This window comes from Oncorhynchus clarkii, chromosome 17 (genome assembly GCF_045791955.1).
Source record: "Oncorhynchus clarkii lewisi isolate Uvic-CL-2024 chromosome 17, UVic_Ocla_1.0, whole genome shotgun sequence".
Taxonomy (NCBI): Eukaryota; Metazoa; Chordata; class Actinopteri; order Salmoniformes; family Salmonidae; genus Oncorhynchus; species Oncorhynchus clarkii.
Genome location: NC_092163.1, coordinates 10,631,210 through 10,655,024, shown reverse-complemented (window position 1 = coordinate 10,655,024; position 23,815 = coordinate 10,631,210). Strand labels below are relative to the sequence as shown.

The 23,815-nt window shown below is 48.8% G+C and overlaps 1 protein-coding gene across 1 annotated transcript in view; it reads left to right on the top strand.

Moving 5' to 3' along the window:
* LOC139370242 (MHC class II regulatory factor RFX1-like) overlaps window positions 1-22,870 on the top strand; it is a 52,367-nt gene extending 29,497 nt beyond the window's left edge. The window contains exons 14-17 of the mRNA XM_071109599.1: window positions 20,433-20,644; window positions 22,131-22,284; window positions 22,425-22,470; window positions 22,580-22,870. Of these exons, the coding sequence (XP_070965700.1) occupies window positions 20,433-20,644; window positions 22,131-22,284; window positions 22,425-22,470; window positions 22,580-22,740 (573 nt within the window). The 3' untranslated portion in view covers window positions 22,741-22,870. The remainder of the gene's footprint in view (window positions 1-20,432; window positions 20,645-22,130; window positions 22,285-22,424; window positions 22,471-22,579) is intronic.
* The last annotated feature ends 945 nt before the right edge of the window (window positions 22,871-23,815 follow it).

Sequence of the window (23,815 nt, the reverse complement as noted above, 5' to 3'; positions counted from 1 at the left end):
ACTACCTCTCTCTCTCTCTCTGTCTGGATACCTTCTAACCACTACCTCTCTCTCTCTGTCTGGATACCTTCTAACCACTACCTCTCTCTCTCTCTCTGTCTGGATACCTTCTAACCACTACCTCTCTCTCTCTGTCTGGATACCTTCTAACCACTACCTCTCTCTCTCTCTCTCTCTGTCTGGATACCTTCTAACCACTACCTCTCTCTCTCTGTCTGGATACCTTCTAACCACTACCTCTCTCTCTCTCTCTGTCTGGATACCTTCTAACCACTACCTCTCTCTCTCTGTCTGGATACCTTCTAACCACTACCTCTCTCTCTCTCTCTGTCTGGATACCTTCTAACCACTACCTCTCTCTCTCTGGATACCTTCGAACCACTACCTCTCTCTCTCTGTCTGGATACCTTCTAACCACTACCTCTCTCTCTCTGTCTGGATACCTTCTAACCACTACCTCTCTCTGTCTGGATACCTTCTAACCACTACCTCTCTCTCTCTGTCTGGATACCTTCTAACAACTACCTCTCTCTCTGTCTGGATACCTTCTAACCACTACCTCTCTCTCTGTCTGGATACCTTCTAACCACTACCTCTCTCTGTCTGGATACCTTCTAACCACTACCTCTCTCTGTCTGGATACCTTCTAACCACTACCTCTCTCTCTCTGTCTGGATACCTTCTAACCACTACCTCTCTCTCTCTGTCTGGATACCTTCTAACCACTACCTCTCTCTCTCTGTCTGGATACCTTCTAACCACTACCTCTCTCTCTCTCTCTGTCTGGATACCTTCTAACCACTACCTCTCTCTCTCTGTCTGGATACCTTCTAACCACTACCTCTCTCTCTCTCTCTGTCTGGATACCTTCTAACCACTACCTCTCTCTCTCTGTCTGGATACCTTCTAACCACTACCTCTCTCTCTCTCTCTCTGTCTGGATACCTTCTAACCACTACCTCTCTCTCTCTGTCTGGATACCTTCTAACCACTACCTCTCTCTCTCTCTCTGTCTGGATACCTTCTAACCACTACCTCTCTCTCTCTGTCTGGATACCTTCTAACCACTACCTCTCTCTCTCTCTCTGTCTGGATACCTTCTAACCACTACCTCTCTCTCTCTGGATACCTTCGAACCACTACCTCTCTCTCTCTGTCTGGATACCTTCTAACCACTACCTCTCTGTCTGGATACCTTCTAACCACTACCTCTCTCTGTCTGGATACCTTCTAACCACTACCTCTCTCTCTCTGTCTGGATACCTTCTAACCACTACCTCTCTCTCTCTGTCTGGATACCTTCTAACCACTACCTCTCTCTCTGTCTGGATACCTTCTAACCACTACCTCTCTCTCTGTCTGGATACCTTCTAACCACTACCTCTCTCTGTCTGGATACCTTCTAACCACTACCTCTCTCTCTCTGTCTGGATACCTTCTAACCACTACCTCTCTCTCTCTGTCTGGATACCTTCTAACCACTACCTCTCTCTCTCTCTCTGTCTGGATACCTTCTAACCACTACCTCTCTCTCTCTCTCTGTCTGGATACCTTCTAACCACTACCTCTCTCTCTCTGTCTGGATACCTTCTAACCACTACCTCTCTCTCTCTGTCTGGATACCTTCTAACAACTACCTCTCTCTCTGTCTGGATACCTTCTAACCACTACCTCTCTCTCTGTCTGGATACCTTCTAACCACTACCTCTCTCTGTCTGGATACCTTCTAACCACTACCTCTCTCTGTCTGGATACCTTCTAACCACTACCTCTCTCTCTCTGTCTGGATACCTTCTAACCACTACCTCTCTCTCTCTGTCTGGATACCTTCTAACCACTACCTCTCTCTCTCTGTCTGGATACCTTCTAACCACTACCTCTCTCTCTCTCTCTGTCTGGATACCTTCTAACCACTACCTCTCTCTCTCTGTCTGGATACCTTCTAACCACTACCTCTCTCTCTCTCTCTGTCTGGATACCTTCTAACCACTACCTCTCTCTCTCTGTCTGGATACCTTCTAACCACTACCTCTCTCTCTCTCTCTCTGTCTGGATACCTTCTAACCACTACCTCTCTCTCTCTGTCTGGATACCTTCTAACCACTACCTCTCTCTCTCTCTCTGTCTGGATACCTTCTAACCACTACCTCTCTCTCTCTGTCTGGATACCTTCTAACCACTACCTCTCTCTCTCTCTCTGTCTGGATACCTTCTAACCACTACCTCTCTCTCTCTGGATACCTTCGAACCACTACCTCTCTCTCTCTGTCTGGATACCTTCTAACCACTACCTCTCTGTCTGGATACCTTCTAACCACTACCTCTCTCTGTCTGGATACCTTCTAACCACTACCTCTCTCTCTCTGTCTGGATACCTTCTAACCACTACCTCTCTCTCTCTGTCTGGATACCTTCTAACCACTACCTCTCTCTCTGTCTGGATACCTTCTAACCACTACCTCTCTCTCTGTCTGGATACCTTCTAACCACTACCTCTCTCTGTCTGGATACCTTCTAACCACTACCTCTCTCTCTCTGTCTGGATACCTTCTAACCACTACCTCTCTCTCTCTGTCTGGATACCTTCTAACCACTACCTCTCTCTCTCTCTCTGTCTGGATACCTTCTAACCACTACCTCTCTCTCTCTCTCTGTCTGGATACCTTCTAACCACTACCTCTCTCTCTCTCTCTGTCTGGATACCTTCTAACCACTACCTCTCTCTCTCTCTCTGTCTGGATACCTTCTAACCACTACCTCTCTCTCTCTCTCTGTCTGGATACCTTCTAACCACTACCTCTCTCTCTCTGTCTGGATACCTTCTAACCACTACCTCTCTCTCTCTCTCTGTCTGGATACCTTCTAACCACTACCTCTCTCTCTCTCTCTGTCTGGATACCTTCTAACCACTACCTCTCTCTCTCTGTCTGGATACCTTCTAACCACTACCTCTCTCTCTCTCTCTGTCTGGATACCTTCTAACCACTACCTCTCTCTCTCTCTCTGTCTGGATACCTTCTAACCACTACCTCTCTCTCTCTGGATACCTTCGAACCACTACCTCTCTCTCTCTGTCTGGATACCTTCTAACCACTACCTCTCTCTCTCTGTCTGCATACCTTCTAACCACTACCTCTCTCTCTCTGTCTGGATACCTTCTAACCACTACCTCTCTCTCTGTCTGGATACCTTCTAACCACTACCTCTCTCTCTGTCTGGATACCTTCTAACCACTACCTCTCTCTCTGTCTGAATACCTTCTAACCACTACCTCTCTCTGTCTGGATACCTTCTAACCACTACCTCTCTCTCTCTGTCTGGATACCTTCTAACCACTACCTCTCTCTCTCTGTCTGGATACCTTCTAACCACTACCTCTCTCTCTCTCTCTGTCTGGATACCTTCTAACCACTACCTCTCTCTCTCTCTCTGTCTGGATACCTTCTAACCACTACCTCTCTCTCTCTCTCTGTCTGGATACCTTCTAACCACTACCTCTCTCTCTCTGTCTGGATACCTTCTAACCACTACCTCTCTCTCTGTCTGGATACCTTCTAACCACTACCTCTCTCTCTGTCTGGATACCTTCTAACCACTACCTCTCTCTCTGTCTGGATACCTTCTAACCACTACCTCTCTCTGTCTGGATACCTTCTAACCACTACCTCTCTCTCTCTGTCTGGATACCTTCTAACCACTACCTCTCTCTCTCTGTCTGGATACCTTCTAACCACTACCTCTCTCTCTCTCTCTGTCTGGATACCTTCTAACCACTACCTCTCTCTCTCTCTCTCTGTCTGGATACCTTCTAACCACTACCTCTCTCTCTCTGTCTGGATACCTTCTAACCACTACCTCTCTCTCTCTGTCTGGATACCTTCTAACCACTACCTCTCTCTCTCTCTCTGTCTGGATACCTTCTAACCACTACCTCTCTCTCTCTGTCTGGATACCTTCTAACCACTACCTCTCTCTCTCTCTCTGTCTGGATACCTTCTAACCACTACCTCTCTCTCTCTGTCTGGATACCTTCTAACCACTACCTCTCTCTCTCTCTCTGTCTGGATACCTTCTAACCACTACCTCTCTCTCTCTCTCTGTCTGGATACCTTCTAACCACTACCTCTCTCTCTCTCTCTGTCTGGATACCTTCTAACCACTACCTCTCTCTCTCTCTCTCTGTCTGGATACCTTCTAACCACTACCTCTCTCTCTCTCTCTGTCTGGATACCTTCTAACCACTACCTCTCTCTCTCTGTCTGGATACCTTCTAACCACTACCTCTCTCTCTGTCTGGATACCTTCTAACCACTACCTCTCCCTCTGTCTGGATACCTTCTAACCACTACCTCTCTCTCTGTCTGGATACCTTCTAACCACTACCTCTCTCTGTCTGGATACCTTCTAACCACTACCTCTCTCTCTCTGTCTGGATACCTTCTAACCACTACCTCTCTCTCTCTGTCTGGATACCTTCTAACCACTACCTCTCTCTCTATGTCTGGATACCTTCTAACCACTACCTCTCTCTCTCTCTCTCTGTCTGGATACCTTCTAACCACTACCTCTCTCTCTCTGTCTGGATACCTTCTAACCACTACCTCTCTCTCTCTGTCTGGATACCTTCTAACCACTACCTCTCTCTCTCTGTCTGGATACCTTCTAACCACTACCTCTCTCTCTCTCTCTGTCTGGATACCTTCTAACCACTACCTCTCTCTCTCTCTCTGTCTGGATACCTTCTAACCACTACCTCTCTCTCTCTCTCTGTCTGGATACCTTCTAACCACTACCTCTCTCTCTCTGTCTGGATACCTTCTAACCACTACCTCTCTCTCTCTCTCTGTCTGGATACCTTCTAACCACTACCTCTCTCTCTCTCTCTGTCTGGATACCTTCTAACCACTACCTCTCTCTCTCTCTCTGTCTGGATACCTTCTAACCACTACCTCTCTCGCTCTGTCTGGATACCTTCTAACCACTACCTCTCTCTCTCTGTCTGGATACCTTCTAACCACTACCTCTCTCTCTCTCTCTGTCTGGATACCTTCTAACCACTACCTCTCTCTCTCTCTCTGTCTGGATACCTTCTAACCACTACCTCTCTCTCTCTCTCTCTGTCTGGATACCTTCTAACCACTACCTCTCTCTCTCTGTCTGGATACCTTCTAACCACTACCTCTCTCTCTCTCTCTGTCTGGATACCTTCTAACCACTACCTCTCTCTCTCTGTCTGGATACCTTCTAACCACTACCTCTCTCTCTCTGTCTGGATACCTTCTAACCACTACCTCTCTCTCTCTGTCTGGATACCTTCTAACCACTACCTCTCTCTCTCTCTCTGTCTGGATAACTTCTAACCACTACCTCTCTCTCTCTCTCTGTCTGGATACCTTCTAACCACTACCTCTCTCTCTGTCTGGATACCTTCTAACCACTACCTCTCTCTCTCTGTCTGGATACCTTCTAACCACTACCTCCCTCTCTCTGTCTGGATACCTTCTAACCACTACCTCTCTCTTTCTCTCTGTCTGGATACCTTCTAACCACTACCTCTCTCTGTCTGGATACCTTCTAACCACCACCTCTCTCTCTCTGTCTGGATACCTTCTAACCACTACCTCTCTCTCTCTCTCTGTCTGGATACCTTCTAACCACTACCTCTCTCTCTCTCTCTGTCTGGATACCTTCTAACCACTACCTCTCTCTCTCTCTCTCTGTCTGGATACCTTCTAACCACTACCTCTCTCTCTCTCTCTGTCTGGATACCTTCTAACCACTACCTCTCTCTCTCTGTCTGGATACCTTCTAACCACTACCTCTCTCTCTGTCTGGATACCTTCTAACCACTACCTCTCCCTCTGTCTGGATACCTTCTAACCACTACCTCTCTCTCTGTCTGGATACCTTCTAACCACTACCTCTCTCTGTCTGGATACCTTCTAACCACTACCTCTCTCTCTCTGTCTGGATACCTTCTAACCACTACCTCTCTCTCTCTGTCTGGATACCTTCTAACCACTACCTCTCTCTCTATGTCTGGATACCTTCTAACCACTACCTCTCTCTCTCTCTCTCTGTCTGGATACCTTCTAACCACTACCTCTCTCTCTCTGTCTGGATACCTTCTAACCACTACCTCTCTCTCTCTGTCTGGATACCTTCTAACCACTACCTCTCTCTCTCTGTCTGGATACCTTCTAACCACTACCTCTCTCTCTCTCTCTGTCTGGATACCTTCTAACCACTACCTCTCTCTCTCTCTCTGTCTGGATACCTTCTAACCACTACCTCTCTCTCTCTCTCTGTCTGGATACCTTCTAACCACTACCTCTCTCTCTCTGTCTGGATACCTTCTAACCACTACCTCTCTCTCTCTCTCTGTCTGGATACCTTCTAACCACTACCTCTCTCTCTCTCTCTGTCTGGATACCTTCTAACCACTACCTCTCTCTCTCTCTCTGTCTGGATACCTTCTAACCACTACCTCTCTCTCTCTGTCTGGATACCTTCTAACCACTACCTCTCTCTCTCTGTCTGGATACCTTCTAACCACTACCTCTCTCTCTCTGTCTGGATACCTTCTAACCACTACCTCTCTCTCTCTCTCTGTCTGGATACCTTCTAACCACTACCTCTCTCTCTCTCTCTGTCTGGATACCTTCTAACCACTACCTCTCTCTCTCTCTCTCTGTCTGGATACCTTCTAACCACTACCTCTCTCTCTCTGTCTGGATACCTTCTAACCACTACCTCTCTCTCTCTCTCTGTCTGGATACCTTCTAACCACTACCTCTCTCTCTCTGTCTGGATACCTTCTAACCACTACCTCTCTCTCTCTGTCTGGATACCTTCTAACCACTACCTCTCTCTCTCTGTCTGGATACCTTCTAACCACTACCTCTCTCTCTCTCTCTGTCTGGATACCTTCTAACCACTACCTCTCTCTCTCTCTCTGTCTGGATACCTTCTAACCACTACCTCTCTCTCTGTCTGGATACCTTCTAACCACTACCTCTCTCTCTCTGTCTGGATACCTTCTAACCACTACCTCCCTCTCTCTGTCTGGATACCTTCTAACCACTACCTCTCTCTTTCTCTCTGTCTGGATACCTTCTAACCACTACCTCTCTCTCTCTGTCTGGATACCTTCTAACCACTACCTCTCTCTCTCTGTCTGAATACCTTCTAACCACTACCTCTCTCTCTCTCTCTGTCTGGATACCTTCTAACCACTACCTCTCTCTCTCTGTCTGGATACCTTCTAACCACTACCTCTCTCTCTCTGTCTGGATACCTTCTAACCACTACCTCTCTCTCTCTCTCTGTCTGGATACCTTCTAACCACTACCTCTCTCTCTCTCTCTGTCTGGATACCTTCTAACCACTACCTCTCTCTCTCTCTCTGTCTGGATACCTTCTAACCACTACCTCTCTCTCTCTCTCTGTCTGGATACCTTCTAACCACTACCTCTCTCTCTCTCTCTCTGTCTGGATACCTTCTAACCACTACCTCTCTCTCTCTGTCTGGATACCTTCTAACCACTACCTCTCTCTCTCTCTCTGTCTGGATACCTTCTAACCACTACCTCTCTCTCTCTCTCTGTCTGGATACCTTCTAACCACTACCTCTCTCTCTGTCTGGATACCTTCTAACCACTACCTCTCTCTCTGTCTGGATACCTTCTAACCACTACCTCTCTCTCTGTCTGGATACCTTCTAACCACTACCTCTCTCTGTCTGGATACCTTCTAACCACTACCTCTCTCTCTCTGTCTGGATACCTTCTAACCACTACCTCTCTCTCTCTGTCTGGATACCTTCTAACCACTACCTCTCTCTCTATGTCTGGATACCTTCTAACCACTACCTCTCTCTCTCTCTCTCTGTCTGGATACCTTCTAACCACTACCTCTCTCTCTCTGTCTGGATACCTTCTAACCACTACCTCTCTCTCTCTCTCTGTCTGGATACCTTCTAACCACTACCTCTCTCTCTCTGTCTGGATACCTTCTAACCACTACCTCTCTCTCTGTCTGGATACCTTCTAACCACTACCTCTCTCTCTGTCTGGATACCTTCTAACCACTACCTCTCTCTCTGTCTGGATACCTTCTAACCACTACCTCTCTCTGTCTGGATACCTTCTAACCACTACCTCTCTCTCTCTGTCTGGATACCTTCTAACCACTACCTCTCTCTCTCTGTCTGGATACCTTCTAACCACTACCTCTCTCTCTATGTCTGGATACCTTCTAACCACTACCTCTCTCTCTCTCTCTCTGTCTGGATACCTTCCAACCACTACCTCTCTCTCTCTGTCTGGATACCTTCTAACCACTACCTCTCTCTCTCTGTCTGGATACCTTCTAACCACTACCTCTCTCTCTCTCTCTGTCTGGATACCTTCTAACCACTACCTCTCTCTCTCTCTCTGTCTGGATACCTTCTAACCACTACCTCTCTCTCTCTCTCTGTCTGGATACCTTCTAACCACTACCTCTCTCTCTCTCTCTGTCTGGATACCTTCTAACCACTACCTCTCTCTCTCTGTCTGGATACCTTCTAACCACTACCTCTCTCTCTCTGTCTGGATACCTTCTAACCACTACCTCTCTCTCTCTCTCTGTCTGGATACCTTCTAACCACTACCTCTCTCTCTCTCTCTGTCTGGATACCTTCTAACCACTACCTCTCTCTCTCTCTCTCTGTCTGGATACCTTCTAACCACTACCTCTCTCTCTCTCTCTGTCTGGATACCTTCTAACCACTACCTCTCTCTCTCTCTCTGTCTGGATACCTTCTAACCACTACCTCTCTCTCTCTCTCTGTCTGGATACCTTCTAACCACTACCTCTCTCTCTCTCTCTCTGTCTGGATACCTTCTAACCACTACCTCTCTCTCTCTGTCTGGATACCTTCTAACCACTACCTCTCTCTCTCTCTCTGTCTGGATACCTTCTAACCACTACCTCTCTCTCTCTGTCTGGATACCTTCTAACCACTACCTCTCTCTCTCTGTCTGGATACCTTCTAACCACTACCTCTCTCTCTCTGTCTGGATACCTTCTAACCACTACCTCTCTCTCTCTCTCTGTCTGGATACCTTCTAACCACTACCTCTCTCTCTCTCTCTGTCTGGATACCTTCTAACCACTACCTCTCTCTCTGTCTGGATACCTTCTAACAACTACGTCTCTCTCTGTCTGGATACCTTCTAACCACTACCTCTCTCTCTCTGTCTGGATACCTTCTAACCACTACCTCTCTCTCTCTCTCTGTCTGGATACCTTCTAACCACTACCTCTCTCTCTCTGTCTGGATACCTTCTAACCACTACCTCCCTCTCTCTGTCTGGATACCTTCTAACCACTACCTCCCTCTCTCTGTCTGGATACCTTCTAACCACTACCTCTCTCTTTCTCTCTGTCTGGATACCTTCTAACCACTACCTCTCTCTGTCTGGATACCTTCTAACCACCACCTCTCTCTCTCTGTCTGGATACCTTCTAACCACTACCTCTCTCTCTCTGTCTGAATACCTTCTAACCACTACCTCTCTCTCTCTCTCTGTCTGGATACCTTCTAACCACTACCTCTCTCTCTCTGTCTGGATACCTTCTAACCACTACCTCTCTCTCTCTCTCTGTCTGGATACCTTCTAACCACTACCTCTCTCTCTCTCTCTGTCTGGATACCTTCTAACCACTACCTCTCTCTCTCTCTCTGTCTGGATACCTTCTAACCACTACCTCTCTCGCTCTGTCTGGATACCTTCTAACCACTACCTCTCTCTCTCTGTCTGGATACCTTCTAACCACTACCTCTCTCTCTCTCTCTGTCTGGATACCTTCTAACCACTACCTCTCTCTCTCTCTCTGTCTGGATACCTTCTAACCACTACCTCTCTCTCTCTCTCTCTCTCTGTCTGGATACCTTCTAACCACTACCTCTCTCTCTCTGTCTGGATACCTTCTAACCACTACCTCTCTCTCTCTCTCTGTCTGGATACCTTCTAACCACTACCTCTCTCTCTCTGTCTGGATACCTTCTAACCACTACCTCTCTCTCTCTGTCTGGATACCTTCTAACCACTACCTCTCTCTCTCTGTCTGGATACCTTCTAACCACTACCTCTCTCTCTCTCTCTGTCTGGATAACTTCTAACCACTACCTCTCTCTCTCTCTCTGTCTGGATACCTTCTAACCACTACCTCTCTCTCTGTCTGGATACCTTCTAACCACTACCTCTCTCTCTCTGTCTGGATACCTTCTAACCACTACCTCCCTCTCTCTGTCTGGATACCTTCTAACCACTACCTCTCTCTTTCTCTCTGTCTGGATACCTTCTAACCACTACCTCTCTCTGTCTGGATACCTTCTAACCACCACCTCTCTCTCTCTGTCTGGATACCTTCTAACCACTACCTCTCTCTCTCTCTCTGTCTGGATACCTTCTAACCACTACCTCTCTCTCTCTCTCTGTCTGGATACCTTCTAACCACTACCTCTCTCTCTCTCTCTCTGTCTGGATACCTTCTAACCACTACCTCTCTCTCTCTCTCTGTCTGGATACCTTCTAACCACTACCTCTCTCTCTCTGTCTGGATACCTTCTAACCACTACCTCTCTCTCTGTCTGGATACCTTCTAACCACTACCTCTCCCTCTGTCTGGATACCTTCTAACCACTACCTCTCTCTCTGTCTGGATACCTTCTAACCACTACCTCTCTCTGTCTGGATACCTTCTAACCACTACCTCTCTCTCTCTGTCTGGATACCTTCTAACCACTACCTCTCTCTCTCTGTCTGGATACCTTCTAACCACTACCTCTCTCTCTATGTCTGGATACCTTCTAACCACTACCTCTCTCTCTCTCTCTGTCTGGATACCTTCTAACCACTACCTCTCTCTCTCTGTCTGGATACCTTCTAACCACTACCTCTCTCTCTCTCTCTGTCTGGATACCTTCTAACCACTACCTCTCTCTCTCTCTCTGTCTGGATACCTTCTAACCACTACCTCTCTCTCTCTCTCTGTCTGGATACCTTCTAACCACTACCTCTCTCTCTCTGTCTGGATACCTTCTAACCACTACCTCTCTCTCTCTGTCTGGATACCTTCTAACCACTACCTCTCTCTCTCTCTCTGTCTGGATACCTTCTAACCACTACCTCTCTCTCTCTCTCTGTCTGGATACCTTCTAACCACTACCTCTCTCTCTCTCTCTCTGTCTGGATACCTTCTAACCACTACCTCTCTCTCTCTGTCTGGATACCTTCTAACCACTACCTCTCTCTCTCTCTCTGTCTGGATACCTTCTAACCACTACCTCTCTCTCTCTGTCTGGATACCTTCTAACCACTACCTCTCTCTCTCTGTCTGGATACCTTCTAACCACTACCTCTCTCTCTCTGTCTGGATACCTTCTAACCACTACCTCTCTCTCTCTCTCTGTCTGGATACCTTCTAACCACTACCTCTCTCTCTCTCTCTGTCTGGATACCTTCTAACCACTACCTCTCTCTCTCTCTCTGTCTGGATACCTTCTAACCACTACCTCTCTCTCTCTGTCTGGATACCTTCTAACCACTACCTCTCTCTCTCTCTCTGTCTGGATACCTTCTAACCACTACCTCTCTCTCTCTGTCTGGATACCTTCTAACCACTACCTCCCTCTCTCTGTCTGGATACCTTCTAACCACTACCTCCCTCTCTCTGTCTGGATACCTTCTAACCACTACCTCTCTCTTTCTCTCTGTCTGGATACCTTCTAACCACTACCTCTCTCTGTCTGGATACCTTCTAACCACCACCTCTCTCTCTCTGTCTGGATACCTTCTAACCACTACCTCTCTCTCTCTGTCTGAATACCTTCTAACCACTACCTCTCTCTCTCTCTCTGTCTGGATACCTTCTAACCACTACCTCTCTCTCTCTGTCTGGATACCTTCTAACCACTACCTCTCTCTCTCTCTCTGTCTGGATACCTTCTAACCACTACCTCTCTCTCTCTCTCTGTCTGGATACCTTCTAACCACTACCTCTCTCTCTCTCTCTGTCTGGATACCTTCTAACCACTACCTCTCTCGCTCTGTCTGGATACCTTCTAACCACTACCTCTCTCTCTCTGTCTGGATACCTTCTAACCACTACCTCTCTCTCTCTCTCTGTCTGGATACCTTCTAACCACTACCTCTCTCTCTCTCTCTGTCTGGATACCTTCTAACCACTACCTCTCTCTCTCTCTCTCTGTCTGGATACCTTCTAACCACTACCTCTCTCTCTCTGTCTGGATACCTTCTAACCACTACCTCTCTCTCTCTCTCTGTCTGGATACCTTCTAACCACTACCTCTCTCTCTCTGTCTGGATACCTTCTAACCACTACCTCTCTCTCTCTGTCTGGATACCTTCTAACCACTACCTCTCTCTCTCTGTCTGGATACCTTCTAACCACTACCTCTCTCTCTCTCTCTGTCTGGATAACTTCTAACCACTACCTCTCTCTCTCTCTCTGTCTGGATACCTTCTAACCACTACCTCTCTCTCTGTCTGGATACCTTCTAACCACTACCTCTCTCTCTCTGTCTGGATACCTTCTAACCACTACCTCCCTCTCTCTGTCTGGATACCTTCTAACCACTACCTCTCTCTTTCTCTCTGTCTGGATACCTTCTAACCACTACCTCTCTCTGTCTGGATACCTTCTAACCACCACCTCTCTCTCTCTGTCTGGATACCTTCTAACCACTACCTCTCTCTCTCTCTCTGTCTGGATACCTTCTAACCACTACCTCTCTCTCTCTCTCTGTCTGGATACCTTCTAACCACTACCTCTCTCTCTCTCTCTCTGTCTGGATACCTTCTAACCACTACCTCTCTCTCTCTCTCTGTCTGGATACCTTCTAACCACTACCTCTCTCTCTCTGTCTGGATACCTTCTAACCACTACCTCTCTCTCTGTCTGGATACCTTCTAACCACTACCTCTCCCTCTGTCTGGATACCTTCTAACCACTACCTCTCTCTCTGTCTGGATACCTTCTAACCACTACCTCTCTCTGTCTGGATACCTTCTAACCACTACCTCTCTCTCTCTGTCTGGATACCTTCTAACCACTACCTCTCTCTCTCTGTCTGGATACCTTCTAACCACTACCTCTCTCTCTATGTCTGGATACCTTCTAACCACTACCTCTCTCTCTCTCTCTCTGTCTGGATACCTTCTAACCACTACCTCTCTCTCTCTGTCTGGATACCTTCTAACCACTACCTCTCTCTCTCTGTCTGGATACCTTCTAACCACTACCTCTCTCTCTCTGTCTGGATACCTTCTAACCACTACCTCTCTCTCTCTCTCTGTCTGGATACCTTCTAACCACTACCTCTCTCTCTCTCTCTGTCTGGATACCTTCTAACCACTACCTCTCTCTCTCTCTCTGTCTGGATACCTTCTAACCACTACCTCTCTCTCTCTGTCTGGATACCTTCTAACCACTACCTCTCTCTCTCTCTCTGTCTGGATACCTTCTAACCACTACCTCTCTCTCTCTCTCTGTCTGGATACCTTCTAACCACTACCTCTCTCTCTCTCTCTGTCTGGATACCTTCTAACCACTACCTCTCTCTCTCTGTCTGGATACCTTCTAACCACTACCTCTCTCTCTCTGTCTGGATACCTTCTAACCACTACCTCTCTCTCTCTCTCTGTCTGGATACCTTCTAACCACTACCTCTCTCTCTCTCTCTGTCTGGATACCTTCTAACCACTACCTCTCTCTCTCTCTCTCTGTCTGGATACCTTCTAACCACTACCTCTCTCTCTCTGTCTGGATACCTTCTAACCACTACCTCTCTCTCTCTCTCTGTCTGGATACCTTCTAACCACTACCTCTCTCTCTCTGTCTGGATACCTTCTAACCACTACCTCTCTCTCTCTGTCTGGATACCTTCTAACCACTACCTCTCTCTCTCTGTCTGGATACCTTCTAACCACTACCTCTCTCTCTCTCTCTGTCTGGATACCTTCTAACCACTACCTCTCTCTCTCTCTCTGTCTGGATACCTTCTAACCACTACCTCTCTCTCTGTCTGGATACCTTCTAACCACTACCTCTCTCTCTCTGTCTGGATACCTTCTAACCACTACCTCCCTCTCTCTGTCTGGATACCTTCTAACCACTACCTCTCTCTTTCTCTCTGTCTGGATACCTTCTAACCACTACCTCTCTCTGTCTGGATACCTTCTAACCACCACCTCTCTCTCTCTGTCTGGATACCTTCTAACCACTACCTCTCTCTCTCTGTCTGAATACCTTCTAACCACTACCTCTCTCTCTCTCTCTGTCTGGATACCTTCTAACCACTACCTCTCTCTCTCTGTCTGGATACCTTCTAACCACTACCTCTCTCTCTCTGTCTGGATACCTTCTAACCACTACCTCTCTCTCTCTCTCTGTCTGGATACCTTCTAACCACTACCTCTCTCTCTCTCTCTGTCTGGATACCTTCTAACCACTACCTCTCTCTCTCTCTCTGTCTGGATACCTTCTAACCACTACCTCTCTCTCTCTCTCTGTCTGGATACCTTCTAACCACTACCTCTCTCTCTCTCTCTCTGTCTGGATACCTTCTAACCACTACCTCTCTCTCTCTGTCTGGATACCTTCTAACCACTACCTCTCTCTCTCTCTCTGTCTGGATACCTTCTAACCACTACCTCTCTCTCTCTCTCTGTCTGGATACCTTCTAACCACTACCTCTCTCTCTGTCTGGATACCTTCTAACCACTACCTCTCTCTCTGTCTGGATACCTTCTAACCACTACCTCTCTCTCTGTCTGGATACCTTCTAACCACTACCTCTCTCTGTCTGGATACCTTCTAACCACTACCTCTCTCTCTCTGTCTGGATACCTTCTAACCACTACCTCTCTCTCTCTGTCTGGATACCTTCTAACCACTACCTCTCTCTCTATGTCTGGATACCTTCTAACCACTACCTCTCTCTCTCTCTCTCTGTCTGGATACCTTCTAACCACTACCTCTCTCTCTCTGTCTGGATACCTTCTAACCACTACCTCTCTCTCTCTCTCTGTCTGGATACCTTCTAACCACTACCTCTCTCTCTCTGTCTGGATACCTTCTAACCACTACCTCTCTCTCTGTCTGGATACCTTCTAACCACTACCTCTCTCTCTGTCTGGATACCTTCTAACCACTACCTCTCTCTCTGTCTGGATACCTTCTAACCACTACCTCTCTCTGTCTGGATACCTTCTAACCACTACCTCTCTCTCTCTGTCTGGATACCTTCTAACCTCTCTCTCTCTCTCTCTGTCTGGATACCTTCTAACCACTACCTCTCTCTCTATGTCTGGATACCTTCTAACCACTACCTCTCTCTCTCTGTCTGGATACCTTCTAACCACTACCTCTCTCTCTCTCTCTGTCTGGATACCTTCTAACCACTACCTCTCTCTCTCTCTCTGTCTGGATACCTTCTAACCACTACCTCTCTCTCTCTCTCTGTCTGGATACCTTCTAACCACTACCTCTCTCTCTCTCTCTGTCTGGATACCTTCTAACCACTACCTCTCTCTCTCTGTCTGGATACCTTCTAACCACTACCTCTCTCTCTCTGTCTGGATACCTTCTAACCACTACCTCTCTCTCTCTCTCTGTCTGGATACCTTCTAACCACTACCTCTCTCTCTCTCTCTGTCTGGATACCTTCTAACCACTACCTCTCTCTCTCTCTCTCTGTCTGGATACCTTCTAACCACTACCTCTCTCTCTCTCTCTGTCTGGATACCTTCTAACCACTACCTCTCTCTCTCTCTCTGTCTGGATACCTTCTAACCACTACCTCTCTCTCTCTCTCTGTCTGGATACCTTCTAACCACTACCTCTCTCTCTCTCTCTCTGTCTGGATACCTTCTAACCACTACCTCTCTCTCTCTGTCTGGATACCTTCTAACCACTACCTCTCTCTCTCTCTCTGTCTGGATACCTTCTAACCACTACCTCTCTCTCTCTGTCTGGATACCTTCTAACCACTACCTCTCTCTCTCTGTCTGGATACCTTCTAACCACTACCTCTCTCTCTCTGTCTGGATACCTTCTAACCACTACCTCTCTCTCTCTCTCTGTCTGGATACCTTCTAACCACTACCTCTCTCTCTCTCTCTGTCTGGATACCTTCTAACCACTACCTCTCTCTCTGTCTGGATACCTTCTAACAACTACGTCTCTCTCTGTCTGGATACCTTCTAACCACTACCTCTCTCTCTCTGTCTGGATACCTTCTAACCACTACCTCTCTCTCTCTCTCTGTCTGGATACCTTCTAACCACTACCTCTCTCTCTCTGTCTGGATACCTTCTAACCACTACCTCCCTCTCTCTGTCTGGATACCTTCTAACCACTACCTCCCTCTCTCTGTCTGGATACCTTCTAACCACTACCTCTCTCTTTCTCTCTGTCTGGATACCTTCTAACCACTACCTCTCTCTGTCTGGATACCTTCTAACCACCACCTCTCTCTCTCTGTCTGGATACCTTCTAACCACTACCTCTCTCTCTCTGTCTGAATACCTTCTAACCACTACCTCTCTCTCTCTCTCTGTCTGGATACCTTCTAACCACTACCTCTCTCTGTCTGGATACCTTCTAACCACTACCTCTCTCTCTCTGTCTGGATACCTTCTAACCACTACCTCTCTCTCTCTGTCTGGATACCTTCTAACCACTACCTCTCTCTCTCTGTCTGGATACCTTCTAACCACTACCTCTCTCTCTCTGTCTGGATACCTTCTAACCACTACCTCTCTCTCTCTGTCTGGATACCTTCTAACCACTACCTCTCTCTCTCTGTCTGGATACCTTCTAACCACTACCTCTCTCTCTCTGTCTGGATACCTTCTAACCACTACCTCTCTCTGTCTGTCTGGATACCTTCTAACCACTACCTCTCTCTCTCTCTCTGTCTGTCTGGATACCTTCTAACCACTACCTCTCTCTCTCTCTCTGTCTGTCTGGATACCTTCTAACCACTACCTCTCTCTCTCTGTCTGGATACCTTCTAACCACTACCTCTCTCTCTCTGTCTGGATACCTTCTAACCACTACCTCTCTCTCTCTGTCTGGATACCTTCTAACCACTACCTCTCTCTCTCTGTCTGGATACCTTCTAACCACTACCTCTCTCTCTCTGTCTGGATACCTTCTAACCACTACCTCTCTCTCTCTGTCTGGATACCTTCTAACCACTACCTCTCTCTGTCTGGATACCTTCTAACCACTACCTCTCTCTCAGTCTAGATACATTCTAACCACTACCTCTCTCTGTCTGTCTGAATACCTTCTAACCACTACCTCTCTCTCTCTGTCTGGATACCTTCTAACCACTACCTCTCTCTGTCTGGATACCTTCTAACCACTACCTCTCTCTCCATCCTATAATTCTGTCTCTGTCTCTCTCTCTCTCCAACCTATAATCCTGTCTCTCTCTCTCTCCACCCTATACTCCTGTCTCTCTCTCTCCCCTGTAGGAACAGGCGTCGTGGTTGTGAGGATGGTGTGATCCTATACTCCTGTCTCTCTCTCCCCCCTGTAGGAACAGGCGTCGTGGTTGTGAGGATGGTGTGATCCTATACTCCTGTCTCTCTCTCCCCCCTGTAGGAACAGGCGTCGTGGTTGTGAAGATGGTGTGATCCTATACTCCTGTCTCTCTCTCTCCCCTGTAGGAACAGGTGTCGTGTGTGTGGTTGTGAGGATGGTGTGATCCTATACTCCTGTCTCTCTCTCCCCCCTGTAGGAACAGGCGTCCTGGGTGTGTGGTTGTGAGGATGGTGTGATCCTATACTCCTGTCTCTCTCTCCACCCTGTAGGAACAGGCGTCGTGGTTGTGAGGATGGTGTGATCCTATACTCCTGTCTCTCTCTCCCCCCTGTAGGAACAGGCGTCCTGGGTGTGTGGTTGTGAGGATGGTGTGATCCTATACTCCTGTCTCTCTCTCCCCCCTGTAGGAACAGGTGTCGTGTGTGTGTGGTTGTGAGGATGGTGTGATCCTATACTCCTGTCTCTCTCTCCCCCCTGTAGGAACAGGCGTCGTGGTTGTGAGGATGGTGTGATCCTATACTCCTGTCTCTCTCTCCACCCTGTAGGAACAGGCATCGTGGTTGTGAGGATGGTGTGATCCTATACTCCTGTCTCTCTCTCCCCCCTGTAGGAACAGGCGTCGTGGTTGTGAGGATGGTGTGATCCTATACTCCTGTCTCTCTCTCTCCTGTAGGAACAGGCGTCGTGGTTGTGAGGATGGTGTGATCCTATACTCCTGTCTCTCTCTCCCCCCTGTAGGAACAGGCGTCGTGGTTGTGAGGATGGTGTGATCCTATACTCCTGTCTCTCTCTCTCCCCTGTAGGAACAGGCGTCGTGGTTGTGAGGATGGTGTGATCCTATACTCCTGTCTCTCTCTCCCCCCTGTAGGAACAGGCGTCGTGGTTGTGAGGATGGTGTGATCCTATACTCCTGTCTCTCTCTCCCCCCTGTAGGAACAGGCGTCGTGGTTGTGAAGATGGTGTGATCCTATACTCCTGTCTCTCTCTCTCCCCTGTAGGAACAGGTGTCGTGTGTGTGGTTGTGAGGATGGTGTGATCCTATACTCCTGTCTCTCTCTCCCCCCTGTAGGAACAGGCGTCCTGGGTGTGTGGTTGTGAGGATGGTGTGATCCTATACTCCTGTCTCTCTCTCCACCCTGTAGGAACAGGCGTCGTGGTTGTGAGGATGGTGTGATCCTATACTCCTGTCTCTCTCTCCCCCCTGTAGGAACAGGCGTCCTGGGTGTGTGGTTGTGAGGATGGTGTGATCCTATACTCCTGTCTCTCTCTCCCCCCTGTAGGAACAGGTGTCGTGTGTGTGTGGTTGTGAGGATGGTGTGATCCTATACTCCTGTCTCTCTCTCCCCCCTGTAGGAACAGGCGTCGTGGTTGTGAGGATGGTGTGATCCTATACTCCTGTCTCTCTCTCCACCCTGTAGGAACAGGCATCGTGGTTGTGAGGATGGTGTGATCCTATACTCCTGTCTCTCTCTCCCCCCTGTAGGAACAGGCGTCGTGGTTGTGAGGATGGTGTGATCCTATACTCCTGTCTCTCTCTCTCCTGTAGGAACAGGCGTCGTGGTTGTGAGGATGGTGTGATCCTATACTCCTGTCTCTCTCTCCCCCCTGTAGGAACAGGCGTCGTGGTTGTGAGGATGGTGTGATCCTATACTCCTGTCTCTCTCTCTCCCCTGTAGGAACAGGCGTCGTGGTTGTGAGGATGGTGTGATCCTATACTCCTGTCTCTCTCTCCCCCCTGTAGGAACAGGCGTCGTGGTTGTGAAGATGGTGTGATCCTATACTCCTGTCTCTCTCTCTCCCCTGTAGGAACAGGTGTCGTGTGTGTGGTTGTGAGGATGGTGTGATCCTATACTCCTGTCTCTCTCTCCCCCCTGTAGGAACAGGCGTCCTGGGTGTGTGGTTGTGAGGATGGTGTGATCCTATACTCCTGTCTCTCTCTCCACCCTGTAGGAACAGGCGTCGTGGTTGTGAGGATGGTGTGATCCTATACTCCTGTCTCTCTCTCCCCCCTGTAGGAACAGGCGTCCTGGGTGTGTGGTTGTGAGGATGGTGTGATCCTATACTCCTGTCTCTCTCTCCCCCCTGTAGGAACAGGTGTCGTGTGTGTGTGGTTGTGAGGATGGTGTGATCCTATACTCCTGTCTCTCTCTCCCCCCTGTAGGAACAGGCGTCGTGGTTGTGAGGATGGTGTGATCCTATACTCCTGTCTCTCTCTCCACCCTGTAGGAACAGGCATCGTGGTTGTGAGGATGGTGTGATCCTATACTCCTGTCTCTCTCTCCCCCCTGTAGGAACAGGCGTCGTGGTTGTGAGGATGGTGTGATCCTATACTCCTGTCTCTCTCTCTCCTGTAGGAACAGGCGTCGTGGTTGTGAGGATGGTGTGATCCTATACTCCTGTCTCTCTCTCCCCCCTGTAGGAACAGGCGTCGTGGTTGTGAGGATGGTGTGATCCTATACTCCTGTCTCTCTCTCCCCTGTAGGAACAGGCGTCGTGGTTGTGAAGATGGTGTGATCCTATACTCCTGTTTCTCTCTCTCCCCTGTAGGAACAGGCGTCGTGGTTGTGAAGATGGTGTGATCCTATACTCCTGTCTCTCTCTCCACCCTGTAGGAACAGGCGTCGTGGTTGTGAGGATGGTGTGATCCTATACTCCTGTTTCTCTCTCTCCCCTGTAGGAACAGGCGTCGTGGTTGTGAAGATGGTGTGATCCTATACTCCTGTTTCTCTCTCTCCCCTGTAGGAACAGGCGTCGTGGTTGTGAGGATGGTGTGATCCTATACTCCTGTCTCTCTCTCCCCCCTGTAGGAACAGGCGTCGTGGGTGTGTGGTTGTGAGGATGGTGTGATCCAGAGGTTGGAGCAGGACTTCAAGCAGACGTTACAACAACATAACTCTCTGGAGCAGTGGGCTGCCTGGCTGGACGGCGTGGTCTCCCAGGTCCTAAAGCCCTACCCACACAGCCCAGCAGCCTTCCCTCAGGCTGCCAAGCTCTTCCTGCTGCGGTGGAGCTTCTACAGGTGAGAGAAGAGGATGTTTTGAAGTCAGAGAAAGTGAGCATCAAATGCTCTTTGATTTGAATGTTTCCCCTCCTCTTCTTATCCCTCCCCCCTCCCTGTCTCTCTCTACCCCCCCCCCCCCCCCCAGTTCCATGGTGATTAGAGACCTGTCTCTCTCTACCCCCCCAGTTCCATGGTGATTAGAGACCTGACTCTCTCTACCCCTCCAGTTCCATGGTGATTAGAGACCTGTCTCTCTCTACCCCCCCAGTTCCATGGTGATTAGAGACCTGTCTCTCTCTACCCCCCCAGTTCCATGGTGATTAGAGACCTATCTCTCTCTACCCCCCCAGTTCCATGGTGATTAGAGACCTGTCTCTCTCTCCCCCCCCCAGTTCCATGGTGATTAGAGACCTGTCTCTCTACCCCCCCAGTTCCATGGTGATTAGAGACCTGTCTCTCTCTACCCCCCCAGTTCCATGGTGATTAGAGACCTATCTCTCTGTACCCCCCCAGTTCCATGGTGATTAGAGACCTGACTCTCTCTGCCCTCCCCCCTTCCTGTCTCTCTCTACCCCCCCAGTTCCATGGTGATTAGAGACCTGTCTCTCTCTACCCCCTCAGTTCCATGGTGATTAGAGACCTGTCTCTCTCTACCCCCCCCCCCCCCCTTGTTCCATGGTGATTAGAGACCTGTCTCTCTCTACCCCCCCAGTTCCATGGTGATTAGAGACCTGTCTCTCTCTACCCCCCCAGTTCCATGGTGATTAGAGACCTGTCTCTCTCTACCCCCCAGTTCCATGGTGATTAGAGACCTGTCTCTCTCCACCCCCCCAGTTCCATGGTGATTAGATACCTGTCTCTCTCTACCCCCCCCCCCAGTTCCATGGTGATTAGAGACCTGTCTCTCTCTACCCCCCCCCCAGTTCCATGGTGATTAGAGACCTGTCTCTCCACCCCCCCAGTTCCATGGTGATTAGAGACCTGTCTCTCTCTACCCCCCCAGTTCCATGGTGATTAGAGACCTGTCTCTCTACCCCCCCAGTTCCATGGTGATTAGAGACCTGTCTCTCTACCCCCCCAGTTCCATGGTGATTAGAGACCTGTCTCTCTCCACCCCCCCAGTTCCATGGTGATTAGAGACCTGTCTCTCTCTACCCCCCCCCCCCCCCCCCCAGTTCCATGGTGATTAGAGACCTGTCTCTCTCTACCCCCCCAGTTCCATGGTGATTAGAGACCTGTCTCTCTCTACCCCCCCAGTTCCATGGTGATTAGAGACCTGTCTCTCTCTACCCCCCCCCAGTTCCATGGTGATTAGAGACCTGTCTCTCTACCCCCCCAGTTCCATGGTGATTAGAGACTTGTCTCTCTCTTCCCCCCCCAGTTCCATGGTGATTAGAGACCTGTCTCTCTCTACCCCTCCAGTTTCATGGTGATTAGAGACCTGTCTCTCTCTACCCCCCAGTTCCATGGTGATTAGAGACCTGTCTCTCTCTACCCCCCCCAGTTCCATGGTGATTAGAGACCTGACTCTGCGTAGTGCTGCCAGCTTCGGATCCTTCCACCTGATCAGACTGCTGTATGATGAGTACATGTACTACCTGGTAGAACACAGAGTGGCCCAGGCTAAAGGAGAGACACCCATCGCTGTCATGGGAGAGGTACACACACACACACACACACACCTGATATAGAACACAGAGTGTCCCAGGCTAAAGGAGAAACACCCATCGCTGTCATGGGAGAGGTACACACACATACCGACACACACGATGCACTGCTGATTGTCTCTCTCTCTCAGTTTGCCAGTGTGGGCAGGAGTCTGAACTGTCAGGACCCTGATAAAGGTAATGTCTCACCCTGCAACCCTTCACATCTTCCACATCTCTCATAATGTGGCCGCAATAAACCTGTAAACGGTTAATATATCTGTGTGTGTGTGTGTGTGTGTCTCAGATGAGGAAGAGGATGAGGAGGAGAGTGATGAAGAGGGGGTAGAGATGACCGTGCCGTCTAACTCCGCTGGTCTGGGAGAGGGGGAGGTGTCACTGGAGCCGCCCGTCAAGCTAGCCAGGACTGACCCCCGGGGACTGTTCAATACCACACACACAGAGTGACTCACACACACCCAACACGCACACACACTGACAACTGAAACACACGCTCTCGACTTAGCCGTTGGCTAACATGACACACACACACACACACACCCTCAACAACACACTCATCCTTTGCCTTAATGATGGTTTGCTATGAGCCCATTTGTGATCCCAATGCCATTAAGTTCCTTATCTGTTCCTGCAACCTCACACACCCTGTCTGTCTGCACCTTGATCTCTCTCTGTGTGTGTGTGTGTGTGTGTGTGTGTGTGTGTGTGTGTGTGTGTGTGTGTGTGTGTGTGTGTGTGTGTGTGTGTGTGTGTGTGTGTGTGTGTGTGTGTGTGTGTGTGTGTGTGTGTGTGTGTGTGAGCGAAGGAGAGGTTTCACAGCTTACCTTTTCATCTCTTTTAGTTATCATGGTTCCTCATCACCTTCATTGTGACATCAGAGACGGTGACCTCTTCACTAGACACACTGGTCCTTCATTGTGACATCAGAGACAGTGACCTCTTCACTAGACACACTGGTCCTTCATTGTGACATAAGAGACGGTAACCTCTTCACTAGACACACTGGTCCTTCATTGTGACATAAGAGACTGTGACCTCTTCACTAGACAGGGTAACAGTCTGTTCCAGATTTGACCCACCTATCCCACTAATTAACATTACCACTAGCTTGGCAACTTGCTGTTGGATGCAGAAACAGTCTTGTAGGAATACCGTGGCTGAGATTCAATCTGAGGTGTGTTGTAGCACCCTGAACATTTAAAGGTAATATCTGACTGAGCTGACATGCAACATTTACCGTGAACACGCTGAGGAACACTGCCTTTAAATGGGGCACTGTCAACAGAGGTCTACAACGTACCTCTGACTGAGCCGACATGCAACATTTACCGTGAACACGCTGAGGAACACTGCCTTTAAATGGGGTACTGTCAACAGAGGTCTACAACGTCCCTCTGACTGAATTCAGACCTATATGTCCCTGTCAAGAGGTCTACAACGTACCTCTGACTGAATCCAGACCTATATGTCCCTGTCAACAGAGGTCTACAACGTACCTCTGACTGAATCCAGACCTATATGT